Source organism: Carassius auratus, unplaced genomic scaffold, assembly GCF_003368295.1.
Source record: "Carassius auratus strain Wakin unplaced genomic scaffold, ASM336829v1 scaf_tig00041487, whole genome shotgun sequence".
Lineage (NCBI taxonomy): Eukaryota > Metazoa > Chordata > Actinopteri > Cypriniformes > Cyprinidae > Carassius > Carassius auratus.
In genome coordinates this window covers 135,994-153,240 of record NW_020526652.1, presented here as the reverse complement: position 1 = coordinate 153,240, position 17,247 = coordinate 135,994, and the positions used below count along the sequence as shown (strand labels likewise).

At 36.1% G+C, this 17,247-nt stretch overlaps 1 protein-coding gene across 1 annotated transcript; it reads right to left on the bottom strand.

Annotated features, from left to right (window-relative positions):
• Positions 1 to 3,055: 3,055 nt before the first annotated feature.
• LOC113085425 (beta-1,4 N-acetylgalactosaminyltransferase 2-like) lies at positions 3,056 to 14,034 on the bottom strand. The gene is made up of 9 exons (XM_026255127.1): positions 13,982 to 14,034; positions 13,778 to 13,884; positions 13,313 to 13,350; positions 12,797 to 12,977; positions 7,316 to 7,402; positions 4,271 to 4,452; positions 4,041 to 4,184; positions 3,555 to 3,780; positions 3,056 to 3,237 (listed from the first exon to the last, which is right to left on the bottom strand). The coding sequence occupies exons 1-9, from the start codon at positions 14,032 to 14,034 to the stop codon at positions 3,056 to 3,058; spliced, it is 1,200 nt and encodes a 399-aa protein (XP_026110912.1).
• Positions 14,035 to 17,247: the final 3,213 nt, after the last annotated feature.

Below are 17,247 nucleotides of genomic sequence, written 5' to 3'. Positions count from 1 at the left end.
AAACAAAGGCCCTAAATCCCTTGATGCAAATAAGCTGTTTTTATGCAAATCTTTTAGGAAAATACTCATAGGCAAAATATGGAGTGGGCAACCGGTGCAGACAGAACAGGGTTCTACTGATAACACATACAGGGTGTAGTTTGTCATGTTTTTTTTTTATAGCATTTTTAGTATTTTATTGCATTTGGACCGGTTTTTATATTTAAAATGGCCTACTTGGTCTCATGGCATAATGTAACCTGGTTACAACGTTTTAGCGAGACGCGAAATACTTACCAAAAAGTACACATCACTGCAACTTCCAAAAATAAATGAACACTAAAGGCAGTAAAGCTCTTGAGGACCTTTTATTGACTTTTCACACAAATGTACAGTTTCGATAAATAAAGCATAAAAATAATCTTTTGTAAAAATACTTGAAAAATATCATGACTTCAAAACAATATGAATATGCTGGGAGATTTGAATGTTAGTTTATCACAACATATCCCGCTTCATATCCTATGGGTTTTCATAGATGGTAGGTTTGTTTGGTAGCTCAGAGACAGAGACATACTTGAGAGGGTTTGAATTCCATGTAACCGCGGTTCGACAAAACATTTCAAATCTGCATATAAGGAAGTTCAAATGGCACTATTTTTTTCCATTTGTTAACACTATCTGGAAGTGTTAAGGTTGGGTTTGTTGTAAGAGCATTATTTCCAACACGAATAGAACATTAACATTAGCGACAGTCCGTGGATATTTGAATTCTGAACCACTGCAATAGGCCAGAAGCAACAAAACGTAATAGAAGCAACATAAAAACAAAGTAATACGTACCCATTTTTACGTAATAAAAACGTGCTAGGTTCATGAATTGAACCAATGTTTTAGTGCATCAGTGGACATTTCTCTTTGAAACTGCTTGCGAAATGTGCAGTTGGGTATGTAAAACGGTGTTGTACAAAAAGTGCAGAGGTACCTATTTTTATGAGACCAGGTTGAAAATGGCGGATAAAAATGTAATTTCTTGAAAGATGAAAACACTCATATCTTTAGTGTGCATTTGAGTTGATGCCGTTTCACATGGATGATGCAACTGACATTTTGTATTGGTAACCTGAAATGTGCGAAGCTTCAGGTGTCATTCACTTGGAGTTATCTTAGCTGTAGAAAAACAGTCCGTTATGCTGATTGATATCATATTTTAAATGTGTTGTTCTAATCATGAACACATTGGTTTATAGTGCAAGTTTAATGTTTACTATACTTCCTACACTTGTTGTTCTTCTAGTTATTTATCTATAGCAGGCTTATGATCTGAATCGGACATTGGCAGAAATAGCTTACTTCTACAGTGGATACATAAGCTGAAGACTAGAAACAACAAATAATTTTCTCAAAAAATAAAATGACAACAGAGCATTGAATCTTTATTGGCACTGCAATGTATTTAGTGATCATATTGTTCCAGTAACATGCAAAGACCAAAGGACCGATGACACTTTGACATTTGTGACAATGATGTTTGGGGTCACTTTATCTACAGCGATATCGTTGACTTGATTGCAAATAAATGCACAGAGACTATTCAACTGAACAGAGATGACATCACTGAATTCATGATGAACTGCCTTTAACTATCATTTTGCATTATTGACACACTGTTTTCCTAATGAATGTTGTTCAGTTGCTTTGACACCAATGTATTTTGTTTAAAGCGCTATATAAATAAGGTCACTTGACTTGACTTGACTTTGCAGGCCTGTTGATTTGATCAAATAAAATACAAATCTGACTACTATATAAATAAGTAATATGCAGGTTACGCCATCAAAATATATTTAAAATCTAAAAAATTCTACCTCAAGCAAAAATGAACTTGAGTTTTAATCCTACACTCTCAGAAAAAATTAGGTACAAAAACTGTCACGGGGCAGTACCACCCAACATCCCCCCAGTGACAGTTTTTGTAAAAAACAATTCTGGAGAGTGTACAGTAAACAGGTGATTTACAGGAACTGCAACACTTGTTTTCAGTTCACTTGTTAATGTGCTTTCAGCTAACAAAGTAAGAACACTTTGCTAACACTCCCATTGTTATGAACATTATTTCTGAATGAACTACCTTTGAATGTTCTAAAAAATAAGGCGATAACATTTAAAAAATTTTTTAAAATGAACTCCCAGATAAGCTGTAATATTTAGCAGCGTACACTTTTATATACTTCACTTAAAAATTGTATGATCCACTTATAAAAAAACAGGAATGTAACACTATCATTTTCACCCTCCTTATCCTGAAATCATTACCAGTTACCCACATGAACATCCAACCCATAGGCCATTACTTCATTTGCCACAAATTAAATTAAGTAAAAAACAAAAAACAAAAACAAAAAAAAAACCCTTTTCGAGTGGATATGAAGGAAGGGAAATCAAACCCAGTCAACCAGTGCTCATTGACAGACCATGAAAACATTAAGTTTAGTAAATATGTTTGGTCACTATATAATTCTCATTCTTCATCTGTCTTTTATAGCTTTAATGACTTTGTAAGCATGTTTTCCATGGACTAAAAGATTGAATGGCAATTTGCAACTTTTGGCAAGGATATATCAGTCGGGCAAGTACCTGGGTTTCTAATCTCACAATTCATAATTTTGGACTTTTTTCTTGTGATTTAGAAGAGAAAAATAAAAAAGAGTCATAATTGTGATATAAACGTACAATTTAAAAAAAAAAGGCAAAAATTGTGGGAAAAAAAAAGAACAAAGAATACAGACTCAGAATTATGAGAGAAAAAAGTTACAAGAAATTTAAATTCATAATCTGAAAAAAGAGGAAAACTGCGAGAAACAAAGTCTACATTTTGAGATGTAAAATCAGAATAGCGAAGAAAAAAAATCTGAATTTTGAAAAATAGCTATTTGTTTTTTATTCAATGGTAAAAAACAAGCTTTCTTGTGAATAAGTAGATCCAAACCTTTGATTTGTAGAGTAAAAAAAAAATAAAAAATCCAATGATTAATGAGGTGTGAGGAATGGCATGTTTTCACCTGCAAATGCCTCCTTAGTATTTGATACATTTCAGATGGTTCTTGAAAAAATGGTGGGTCATCTTCGCCCGTGAATCACTTCTGGGAGGATGCCTGTAGGAAACATACTTGTTCGTGGAACTGTGTTTTTGATGACCAATACTGAGACCTTTACAGGTGGCAACTAATAGATCTCCAAGCCCATCAATGAAGAATTCTGTTGGGAATATTAGAATGAAAACAGATTCTTGAATAAACACTTATTATCTCTGGCATCTCTATCTCTATAGCTGGCATGTAAATGATTTGTTCACCGTGGATCAAGAATAAGCTCCATTCACATTTCTCATTTGTCAGCTGTCATAAACTGTTGTTCTTGGACAATTAATCAAAATCTGTACCACAATGGATGAATATAGTATATCAAAGCGTATAGTTTCACAATAGTCAGGTCTTTGGGCAACTTTAAATAACAGACTTAATCTAAATAAATGGTTGACTTAATCTGATCTGAATGTTTTAAGATCCACTCACCAGTGTGAGCCACTCTTTTGAGGAACGGGTCAAAACCGACCCTCCGCACAGCCTCCGTCCGGCCCAGGAAGTAGTTGACGACTCCATCTGCAAAGAAGCAGCCATTGAAACCCGGCAGGGGCGCATGGGTACGAGTGACACGCGTGATACAGCCGCCTTCCTCGCTGTTCCCTTCCTCGTATTTCAGCCGGAAGGCAAACTGATTTCTTCCTACCTGACCACCAACCTGATGGAGAGAGAAAGAATAAGATACAAAAAGAGAAGGTCAAAATCAGTCAAGGTCTTTCACAAACATAAAATAAGATCTGGACACAATAAAAGTCTTCATTGGTTTGAACAATATTTTTCATACTTTAGTGAACTATAAATACTATAGATTATTTTAGATTGTAATAATATTCACAATATTACTGTTTTACTGTATTTTTATCAAATAAATGCAGCCTTGGTGAGCAGACTTGTTTTTTTTTTGTTTGTTTTTATTACCACATCTAGTTCAGGAACGGCTTCCATAATGTTCACAAAGCTCTCAATGCGCGTCTCATTGAGAAACACAAAGTCATCATCCACCCACAGGAAATATTTAGTGGTGACCTGCGACACTGCCAGATTTCTTCCTGCAAACCAGCCCTGAAAAGCCAAACAATGAAACAAGTAACCTTCACACGTCAGGAAGATTATATTAACAGTCAACTTGAAAAACCTGAGGTTTGTACCTGTGCTGGGGGCATTATGTAGTGCTCTATATTGTCACCGACCACCTTCTCTGGGTTCAGACTGTCATCAGCAACAATGATCTTTATTTTTGGGTAGTTCACACGGATACTGTTGATGAGGACATTTAGTTCTTTGTAACGCAGAAATGCTTTTACTAGCACAGTCACCTGAGAGTTCACATCTACAGAGAGAGAGAGAGAGAGAGAGAGATAGACAATTATTATGGTGTTTGTGTTCACATGATAAAGACACTGTGATTACACTGTAATATCAATAAAAATGACAGAAAGTCCATAACAAAATCACTAAAACTAAAATGAAAACTGAATATAAAAATAAATGCTATTAAAAATATTAATAAAACTATAATAAATAAATGATAATAAAATAACTGTTTAGAAGCACACACTGCACTCTATAAGAACGGTGTAAAAATATTGATGAAAAAAAGTTCTGTGATCTAAACTTAATATAAAAACTGTAAAGATTTAATTGGGATGTTTTATGTAATTAAAAAAAAAATGGCTGTGAAAAAGAACAAGACCCAGAATCCCTTCTATGAAATTTCACAATTAATGGTTTTTGATTGAGACATTTTTTATTATTATTATTATTATTATGTACATTTAGGTTTTTTGTTAGGGCTTTTGTTGTTAAATTGGACCCTCTTTATTAAGTGTCCCTACCTGTGTGCTAACACAGTAACTGCATATGTCCGTAGTATGTAACCATAGTGTAAGTACACATAGGTACATAGCATATACAGCTGTAATATTTCTGTAGCAACATCCTCAGATGGTTTGTGTAAGTACAAATGTGTAACAGGACATTGGTCACAATACTTTTTTTCACTTCACTAAGTACTTGTGTAACAGGAATTTTATAACTACATTTTGTAACAACAATATTTATAAGAGTAATTGGAACCATTTAATCCAAGGGGTGGAAATGGGATCCGGGGGGTGGAAATGGGAAGGTTTAGGGGTGGAAATAGGATCCGGGGGGTGGGAATGGGAAGGTTTAGGGATATGTAAAGTAAGAGTAGTTGGATCTCGAGTTGGAGTTGGTGCACCACTGTAATACCAGTGTACTTGCATGGTAACTCCTCATGAACTGTACACTTAATATAAAGTGTAACATTTTTGGCACCAACCACAATTTCTATGTAAAACCTAACTTACTGGCTGCTGCTGTGTAACATCAGAGTAATTACATGATACATTTAATGTAAAGTGTAACACTTTCTTTACCAAAATGTGCTGTTAGTCATGTTACACATTTGTACTTTCATTACCAAAAAGTGTTGTTACCAATGTCCTGTTACACATCTGTACCATTCAGTGGCTTGTTACATATGTGTAGTTAGACAAACATTACAGCTATTTTTACTTACACTGTGGTTACATAATATGAACACATCTAGTTACTATGTAAGTACACAGGTATTAGGGACACAATATAAAGTGGGACCAGGCTAAAGATTTTGGTAAAGATTATGCTGCATGAAGATATCTTGTAAATTTCCTACTGTAAATATATAAAAACTAAATTTTTTATTAATAATATGCAATGATAAGAATTCATTTGGACAACTTTTCTCAGAGGCAATATTTTTTTGCACCCTCAGATTCCAGATTTTCAAGTAGTTGTATCTCTGCCAAATATTCTCCTATCATAACAAACCATACATCAATGGAAAGCTTTCAGCTTTCAGATGATGTATAAACATAAAAAAATGGACACATAAGACTGGTTTTATGGTTCAGGATCACATATAGCTTTCTCAGTATCACCTGTGGTTTTATGGTTGGTACATTATAAAGATAGGTTGGTATATTAACATCATATCAGTTAATTAAATGTACCGTATTTCAATGTAAGTCCTACAAATTGTGGCTACCATATTTCTTCAGGTACATTTCTGCTGGTTTCCCATACCATAAATTTCACAGATTATTATTATTATTATTATTATAAGTAATAGTTCTGTTTTATTTTATTTTATTTTATTATATATATATATATATATATATATATATATATATATTATATATATATATATATATATATATATATATTGTTTTATGGTGTCTCCTTTATTTATACACCTTTTACCTGTTTCTTTATTATTCTCAGGTAGGTAAGGAAAGTCGACCCTGGACAAAACTATAAGCATTTCAAAAATACTTACAACTTGCACAGTAGACTTCCCTGTGGTCAGTTCTTGCTTACGGCTCTTAAATTACTACTCTTGCAGACCATAACTTGTCAATAATAAAATACAAGTTTTATTAAAATTAACAAAAGTTATATCAAAGTACAATAGTAAAGTTACAAAATCAAGGTATAATCAGCTGGTATCAGGCGTCGAGGGATACTGTGCTTGTTCAGTATTTTTGAAATGCTTATAGTTTTGTCCAGGGTCGACTTTCCTTACCTACCTGAGAATAATAAAGAAACAGGTAAAAGGTGTATAAATAAAGGAGACACCATAAAACATGGCGCATGGTGTCTCCTTTATCTATACATAAAGTGGGGCGCCATGTTTTATGGTGTCTCCTTTATCTATACACCTTTTACCTGTTTCTTTATTATTCTCAGGTAGGTAAGGAAAGTCGACCCTGGACAAAACTATAAGCATTTCAAAAATACTGAACAAGCACAGTATCCCTCGACGCCTGATACCAGCTGATTATACCTTGATTTTGTAACTTTACTATTGTACTTTGATATAACTTTTGTTAACTTTAATAAAACCTGTAATTTATTATTGACAAGTTATGGTCTGCAAGAGTAGTAATTTAAGAGCCGTAAGCAAGAACTGACCACAGGGAAGTCTACTGAGCAAGTTGTAAGTATTTTTGAAATGCTTATAGTTTTGTCCAGGGTCGACTTTCCTTACCTACCTGAGAATAATAAAGAAACAGGTAAAAGGTGTATAGATAAAGGAGACACCATAAAACAATATATATATATGTATATATATATATATAATAAATATATATAATATATATTTTTTCTACAGTGTAAGTATTTGAGCTCACCTTTTCCCATGTCAAACAGAACAGGAACTGACAAACGTCTGATCTCAATCGGGAATATGACCTCATGATTCTCAAAAGAGAAGTACGCTAAGGACATGAATGCATTTGTAAAGTCAGTACATTCAGATTGATGTTTAATGAAAAAAAGTATATGTCTTATGAAACTTAATAGTATCATAAAAGTTGTCCTTGTGTGAATCATTATATTCCAAGGGCTTGTCGAAATACCACATTTTTGGTCTTGGCCATTTAAGAGCATGCGCATGCAACTGGAAATAAAACAACAAAGTGCAGCAGCCTTAATGCATGCTAAATCTACACTTGAATCTTGAATACTTCTCTGGAGCGGTATTTGAGTCTAAGAGTATCATATCGTGCATCATGCTCTGGAAATAAATCATGAGACTTTTGCAGGGATCTCAGAAGGTTTTGCGGAAATCTTTACAGTTAAATGTGATAGATTATTAGATATTAATTTGGTAGTAAAACAAAGTATTGCACATTTTAGGATGAGTATGTTTATTTTGTACAACATTTGCAACTGCTTTTTATCACTTAATTAGAAGCACCACTATTACTAAACTGAAAAGACATTTACAGGTGCTGGTTATATAATTAGAATATCATCAAAAAGTTGATTTATTTCACTAATTCCATTCAAAAAGTGAAACTTGTATATTATATTCATTTATTACACACAGACTGATATATTTCAAATGTTTATTTCTTTTAATTTTGATTATTATAACTGACAACTAAGGAAAAATTCCAAATTTAGTATCTCAGAAAATTAGAATATTGTGAAAAGGTTCAATATTGAAGACACCTGGTCTTCACAATCATGGGGAAGACTGCTGACTTGACAGTTGTCCAAAAGATGACCATTAATAATAATAATAATAAAATAAGCTTTCTTAAACCGAAAGCGCTACAGTAATTAAGTAATAAATAAAATAAAACAAAACACCAAAAGCAATACAACAATTCATTAGAGAAAGACAGTCTTGAATAAATGTGACTTAATCAACTTTTTAAAATCACACAACATTGGTGCATTTCTGACCTGCAGAGGAAGTACATTCCATAGCTAGGGGCTTTATATGAAAAGGCTCTTTCCCCCATGGTCTTTAGCTTACATGATGGCTGGTGAAGTGAAAGAGTTAAGGCTGGTTCACACGGCAGGATAATTAGGCCGATTTTAGCCGCTCCGATCTCAAATTGGGGATATCCAACATGTTGGATTTATTTGGCCCGATTTCTTCTCGTGTGTGGTGTCTCCCGAGGACAAACAATCACGCAGCCTGTGGAATGTGGCGTGTAGCCAATCAGAAAGCGAGGTGACGAGGCGATGAGGAAGTACCGGGAAACAAAATCAAAACAGCCGGCGTATATAATATAACAAATATAACAAATACAAATAAAGTCGATGGGCATAACTACATCCACAACTGCAGTCCACCAGAGTACATGGAAACGAATATATGAACGTTTATTTCAACGGTTATTAATCTGTGTAGTACGTAACAACATTTCTATGAGATAAAACAACAACTTACCTCCATATCATGATGTAGCAAGTATAGTCCATGCTCGCGTTGTCTCCACCTCTTTGACCATCGCCTTTTCTTGTTTTTCTTATGTTTTTTTTCCGTTAAAAACAAAGCACAAACTATGGCCACTGCATCCTCTTCGTCCGCCATGATTGTTTACTCTGAAGTCACGTTTGATCTCGAGGGATTTTGCGAGATTTCCTGTCTGACCTGGGAATGCTCGGGAGTCAAATATGTTCGTGTGTGATGTGTTGATTTTGCCGTGTGGCTGCACACCACACACTGAACGACCAAAACTGTTAGACCCGTGATTTTTTTTATCGCCGTGTGTTGGGTCTCTCAGGTTTGGAAAATCGGCCGACAATTTTAAAATTGTCCCGTGTGAACCAGGCCTTAGTAGAGCGAAGAGAGCGTGATGGAATATAAGGACTGATGAGATCACAAAGATACTCAGGTGCAGTCCCATGAAGTGCCTTGTATGTTAAAATAAGAATTTTAAAATCAATTCTCGCATTTACGGGAAGACAGTGTAATTGTGAAAGAACCGGTGTAATGTGTTCATGAGAAGTACAAGTGAACACACGAGCGACAGAATTTTGCATATACTGAAGCTTGCTCAACGATTTAGCTGGAAGGCCAGAGAACAAGGCATTACAATAATCTAACCTAGTTGTTATGAAGGCATGTATAAGCCTTTCTGTGTATACAAAAGAGAGAAAAGGTCTAAGTTGAGCTATGTTTCTCAGGTGGAAAAATGCAGTTTTAGAGATGTGTTTTATGTGTGCTTCAAATGATAATTGTGGATCAAAAATGACAAAAATGAAGATTTCGCACCTGTGAAGTGGGGATTACCGTACAGGAATCAACAATCAAACTGATCTGCTCGGCCTTACGAGTAGCTGCAACTGTACCAATCTGCATCAGTTCAGTCTTGGAGCCATTCAGCTTCAGGAAGTTGTTATGCATCCAGATACTGATCTCTGATAAACAACCACGCAAAGCTATTAATGAGCAATGGACATCAGGACTAGTGGTGATGTAAATCTGCGTATCATCCGCATAGCAGTGATACCCAAGACCATGTTTCCTAATGATCTGCCAAAGTGGAAGCATATAAATATTAAATAATATTGGACCCAATATTGAACCCTGAGGAACTCCCTGTCGAACAGGCACGGTATCTGATTTGTAGTTACCCAAACCAACAAACTGGGAACAATTTGTTAAATAAGACCGAAACCAATTGAGGACAGCTCCAGAAAGACCCAACCAATTTTCCAGCCTGTCAAGCAGAAGAGAGTGACATATAGTGTCAAAAGCAGCACTGAGGTCTAACAAGATCAAATACTGCATGCACCTGAATCAGCCATGATAAGAAGATCATTTACGACCCTAATTAAAGCGGTTTCAGTACTATGCCCTCTTCAGAACCCATATTGGAAAAGTTCAAAGAGACTGTTCATAGCTAGGTGATTATTTAACTGAACAGCCACAACATGCTCAAGAACTTTAGCCATGAATGGGAGGTTAGAAATCGGCCTGTAATTGGATAAATCAGATACATCACAACCAGTCTTCTTAGGGACTGGTGTAATGGCAGCTATTTTTAGTTCTGGAGGAACAATTCCAGAAGTCAATGACAAGTTCACAATTGAAGTCATAAAAGGGCAGATTGATGCAAGGCAGTTCATGATGACCGAGCAGGGAACCGGATCTAAAATACTGGTTGTAGAGTTCATGGACTTCACTGTACTTATAATAAAATAATCTCCGACCATTTCAAAGTTTGAAAAGGTAGTAGTTGGGAAGTTTGAAGTCTGGATATTAACTAGCTCAAGAGGAGTGATGGTATTTAAAGTGCTATATATACCCTCAACCTTACCAGTGAAATAATGAAGAAACTTATTACACTGGTCAACAGAGGAATGAACAATGGCCTTAGTTGGTTTGAAAAGATTGTCAACAGTCTTAAACAGCGATTTAGAATTTGTTGTAGCGATACCAATGATGCTTGAATAGTAGCTCTTACGTGCAGTATTCAAGGCAGAATGGTAAGCAGACTGTTGTTCAGTGTAAAGAAGCCTGTGCACCGTCAGGCAAGATTTTTTGTACTGCCGTTCTAATTGTCTTCCGGCAGCTTTCATTAAACGTAAATCCAGGGTAAACCATGGACAGGGTTTCCTAAAAGTAACAAGCCGTTCTCGCACAGGTGTGAACTCATCCAAAAGTGAGGAATTATAGTGCTCCACGGAGTTAGTAGTGGGAAGCCCAGAGACAAAAGTCGAAAAAAGAGTGAAGTCCATGTGCTGTGATGTTACGGAATTTGATAGTGCGCTCAGAAATGGATTGTGAGGACTTAACATTTATATCAAAAGTAATAAGTCTATGGTCACTTATACTCATATCCAGAGATTGGATACCAACACCAGCAGAACATACCACATCCAATATATGGCCCAGCCTATGGGTCGGAAAAGTAACATGCTGTTTAAAGTCAAAACCATCAAAAATGTCCAAAAAGGTAGCAGTTTTGACACTGTTTGGATTATCAATATGGAAATTGACATCACCAGTCAAGACCATAGACGGACAGAGTGGACTAAGAAGTGTCAGCAACTCGGTAAACTCAGAAAAAAATAAAGGATTAGGTTTTGGTGGACGATAAATGAGCAGCATAAGAACAGTTTGGTCTGAGTGGTCCAAAGTTATGTTCTCTGATGAAAGTAAATTTAGCATTTCCTTTGGATATCAGGGTCCCAGAGTCTGGAGGAAGAAAGGCACACAATCCACGTTGCTTGAGGTCCAGTGTAGAGTTTCCACAGTCAGTGATGGTTTGTGGTTCAATATCATCTGCTGGTGTTGGTCCAAGGTGTTTTCTGAGGTCCAAGGTCAACGCAGACGTATACCAGGGAGCTTTAGAGCACTTCATGCTTCCTGGTGCTGACCAACTTTATGGAGATGCAAATTTAATTTTCCAACAGGACTTGGCACCTGCACACAGTGCCGAAGCTACCAGTACCTGGTTTAAGGACCATGGTATCCCTGTTCTTAACTGGCCAGCAAACTCGCCTGACCTTAACCCCATAGAAGATCTATGGGTATTGTGAAGAGGAAGATGCGATATGCCAGACCCAAGAATGCAGAAGAGCTGAAGGCCACTATCAGAGCAACCTGGGCTCTCATAACACCTGAGCAGTGCCACAGACTGATCGACTCCATGCCACGCCGCATTGCTGCAGTAATTCAGGCAAAAGGAGCCCCAACTAAGTATTGAGTGCTGTACATGCTCATACTTTTAATGTTCATACTTTTCAGTTGGCCAAGATTTTTTAAAATCCTTTCTTTGTATTGGTCTTAAGTAATATTCTAATTTTCTGAGATAATGAATTTTGGATTTTCCTTCGTTGTCAGTTATAATCATCAAAATTAAAAGAAATAAACACTTGAAATATCAGTCTGTGTGTAATGAAAGAATATAATATACAAGTTTCACTTTTTGAATGGAATTCAAATCAACTTTTTGATGATATTCTAATTATATGATTAACACCTGTAGAATGCAAAGTGCTGAAACACTGTAAACACTTGGATTTTTGTAAACACTATAAGAGTGACCCATCGGGGTAATGAAAAGCTCTACACACATGTCTGGTCTTCATGCTCACTTTAACACTTGGATCAAATACAGGAAATATATCATGCATGTAAACAAGTGGTCAAGTGCAAAGACCTAAAGTGTGGGTTTTTGGACAAGCCCCAAGTCATTTTGAAAAATTAATTTTTTTTAGTTGGGTCCAATGTTTTTTGGAACCTAAAAATCTTCAACAAAAATCTGTGTTCCGCAGAAGAAGTCTAAACAGGTATAGAATGACATGACAATAAACAATGATAAAATTCAGGTGAACTATTCTTTAGGTCACAGGTTACGTACCGAGGTCTTCCGTCTTGATGTGGTAGATGGTGCTGGTGTAGGTCAGTCTGCTCAGCAGGTCGTTGAGCTGTTGGAGGCTGCTGGATGAGATGCTCAGATGTTGCTCATTCTGGCCCTCCACCTGCTCTCCTTCCTGGACATTCATCACTGAAAGCACTCCTTTATGCACCCTTAGAGAAACCTGGAGAGATTTCATATAATTTGACCTCATTTTATACATTTCACACGTGATGAATCCTTTTGAAAAACACCCAAAATAAAGGCAGGGTAGGTGATTTGGTTCAAAAACATGCTGATTGAAGGACTCTTAATGTCCCAATAGTAATCAATAGTTAAGTGGTCTAAATGTTTTAACAGCCTTTAACAGCTTTAGATCAAAAGCTCACAAAGCATCAATTAAAAAAAGGAAAAACAGCAGACCCCCATTCAGAGACCGTCTGAAACAAACCAATGATTACGATCAATATAACAAAACCCACCACCTTTAGTGAGAACACCATATTCAGCAGGACAAACCTTGTAAACCGCTCTCTTTTGTGTTTGCAGGGCTAGACCTTTAATAGTGATACATTTCTTGAATTAATTAAATGGTTAAAGATGAATAAAACAACTGACAGTCTTATATTGTATAGGTGATCGAAGGATTTGATGAACAGAACATTCAAAAGAGGAGCATTTATTTTAAATAGGCTTCTTTTAAAAAAAATCATAAATGTTGGTACTTTTAATGAATCAATTTAATACAACCTTTATAAATTCCTTTTCTTTTACTTTTTTAAACTTGCTTAGCCTAAACTATTTAATGGCAGCAAATCAGAATGATTTCTGAAGGATCATGTGAATAAGAATAAGAGACTGCATTCAGAACCATTTTTTAAATCTGAGAGGTTGTGCATGTCTCTCTGTAATCTTCTGGAGATGCATTTAAGAAACCTGAGATCATTAGCAATCAAATAAAGGACAGACAGAAATCAGACTCACCAGGAATGAGTGTTTTATTCATGGGAGTCACTCTGAATCCTCTCATCGGATACTGGAGCGGTGTGTTGGCCGGGACGAGAAGAAGAAAATCATTTTCTTTACCTGATCTGAAAGACACATGCCATTTTTTTTTTACAAGCAGTTCATTCAGTCTGAGGAATAAGTGTGTGCCACACTAAAGAGATCTGAGGAATTGTGGGTAACCTGATCTGGTGTTGTCTGAACTCTTCTGCCCGGCGTTTCTGCAGGTCATCCATATCGTCTTCTGACACAAACTGGTTTGCTAGATTAGTGTTTTGGCAAGTACAGGGTGCTGGATTCTCATTGCGAAAAGGCCCGATACTGAGATGTGTAACAAGCAACAGGTGAAAATAAACAAGGAATTCACTGCTTCAGGGTCATTCATAAAAATAAATTGTATCTACTTACTTTGGTTTGGGAAAGTCTGGGATCTCTGAAACATGCTGACAATTTGAGAGTCTTGAGAAAGTTGTGTGAGTGGGGGAAAAATAAATAAATTTGAGAACAGTTTGCATGGACTTATTGTCTATAACCAAACTTTAAACAGGAGTGAATTTTATCAAATATCTTCCCACACCAGAATTTAATCACTTTTGTTGTATAATAAAGATAATAAGGGTTACCTGTAAGAGTTAACATTTTAATTAATGAGTAACATTTTTATTTGTAGCCTATACACTTTCAATCTCCTGGGTTAAAACTGCCTAATTTGGGTTGTTTTTAGTCCACAGGCTTGGTAAATATGATACAGAATGCATGGTGGGCTAACCCAAAAACTTGAAATATACAAAGATGATATACAAATATTACTAAGAGTGGAACAGTTTTGTTCAGTTCAGTTCAGTTCCCCCCATCAGGTCTCCTCTGTAAGAATAGAGTTAGCTATGTGGTACTGTCACAAAAAATAGAGTCCTAGAAATGCAATCCTGCAAGTCTCCGGTATTGCAGGAATACCCTACTCGTTCAGTCAGTGTACGTGTGGTTAAAACTGCTCATATGCATTGGCTGGACTGAGGTGTTGCAAATATGGCTTTCGAGTGAACAGACTTTCTTTTAAAGGGCATTTGGTTTCACTCAAAGCCAAAAGTAGCTGTGACCGACACTGATACCCACTGCCCATAAATAAACAGTGCAACTTATCGATGGAGCTGAGTTGCTATCTCCTGAAGAGGATGCAAAATACCTGCACTCAACCGGCTGGGTTACATACCGGTGGAGGAGGGGTGAATTTGTTTTCGGCTGTCTGTGAGACTGACCAAGCACCTGACTAACACAAAAACTACCCAACATTGAAAAAAAAAAAAAAACAGCCCCAAGAATGACCCAACAGGCTCAACCCAGTTTTTGGGTTGAAAAATAACAGCATTTTTGATATCATAATATGGTGCCTGTATACTGTCAAATAAAATAAAAATCCATAAAATTTACAGTAAAAAACTGGCAGCTGTGGTTGCCAGAGTTTTAACTTAAAAAAATACAGAATGCACTTGTGGGTGTTGCAAGTCCTGCGTGAGAAGGTTCAGTCAAACACTCCCAAATATGAATGAGAAAAGAGAAGAACTACCAAAAAATAAAGTGGAAAGTCAGTAAAATTTGTTGAAAAACAAAACAACACCATTTTAATAATAAAGTAAAATAACAAAAATATATTTGATCATTATTAACAATATGAAATATTAATTAAAAAAATCAAATGTGATACAAACTTGTACCAGTTAGACTAGTTGTACGTGTCTGCTTTGATATGACACAGCTGTTCCATTTGCAGCGCTAACAAAATTCATGGTTTAGTTTCAAACACCAGTGTAATGTTACAATTTATCCTATAGTTCAGGTTAGTTGTAACATACACAGGGTGAAATGTAACATTATGAAATAAGCATTACGAAAAAAAATAATTTAATAAATAAATGGATTAAAGTTGTATGTATGTGCATGTAAGCATGTTTCTGTCATTAATGGCAACTGGCCATAATAAAAGTGAAGTTTGTTTGGGAGCATGTTTGCTACTTTCATTTAAAATTCAAAATGCTGAGAGACATCACTCAGTTTGTTTTTCTCTTCCAAGCCTTAAAAGAAAACCTACTAATCAAACTAAAACTTGCTTGGGGTAGGTGGCAAATCGTTTCATTGATGTTACAACTAACCCCAAGCCCTGTAGCAATGAAATAGCTCACCTTAAAGCTAACTACATTAGCATTAACAACTTGCATTAAACATAACTTCAGACACTCTAATCCTAGTTTAGCTTTGACGAGTTCAACTACAAAGCAGGCTTTTCGGTCACAAAATAAGGACTAAGCTTAGCATGAGTCGAGTGAATCTGATTTGTGACTTGTTCCTGATTTGAGAAATAGGAAGTTTTACAACTGATCCTCATTAAAACCATCCCACAAGCTGTTGCATTTAAAACCATAGCATCATGAATAACCCTTTTATACTGACTTGTGTCTCTCCACAATGTTATCTCAGGGATCTTTTGATAGTGTCTTGCCACCCACAGCTGACTGTTTGCTCCAGTTGCACTACCTTAAGTCTTTTTGGATATGATTTTGCACATCAGCATTTGGCAATTATCTGCCAATCTTGACTTCACCACTCACGCACATTTTCAGGTTTCTCCAGAAATGTTTGATTAGGTTAAAGCTCAGACTGTGGCTGCATGGGCCACTTAAGGACATTCACAGAGATAAGCCACTCTTGCTGTGTGCTTAGGGTAATTTTCCTATTGGAAGGTGAACCTTCTGCCCAGTCTGAGATTCGGAATGCTCTGGACTGGGATTTCATTAAGGCCATCTCTATGTTTTGGTGTATTGAGCTTTCCTTTTACTCTGATGAGTCCCTCAGTCCCTGCCACTGAAAAACAGTCCCTCAGCATGAGGCTTCTACCACCACACTTTACTTTTGAGATGAGCAGATCTGGTTTCCTCTAACATTATACATGGATTTGCATTTCATCAGACCAGAAAATCTTGTTTCACTACTGTATGGAGTGTAAACTGATGTGGAAAAAAGTAATTTAAAGCATTATAACATAAGGCAGCAAAATAACAAAATGTGAAGAAAAAAAATGAAGGTGAATTTTTTGTAACTTGTAATGGAGTCATTTTCACTGTATGATATCTGAACTCAATTATGGTTTTCAGGTACTCTTCACCAGGCAGAACTTATCCCTCATGAGCTCATCAATGTTAAGTTGTTCTGGGTTTCCTGTCATTAAAAGGATGCCACGTCACTGTAATGGAAAATATTTTTTTTTGCCTTTGTCTAACCACTTGTGCGTTACGTTTTCTTTGTGCTTTAGCTTCGCAGGGCGTTGTTCATTCGTCGTGCACTGTTACCTTTCAAAGCTGGAATGAATATGAAATCTATTAAATAGTATCGAAAATATTTTTTTTAATTGATTGACACGGACTCTGTAGTATTCTGATAATGACGAGAAAAAAGGT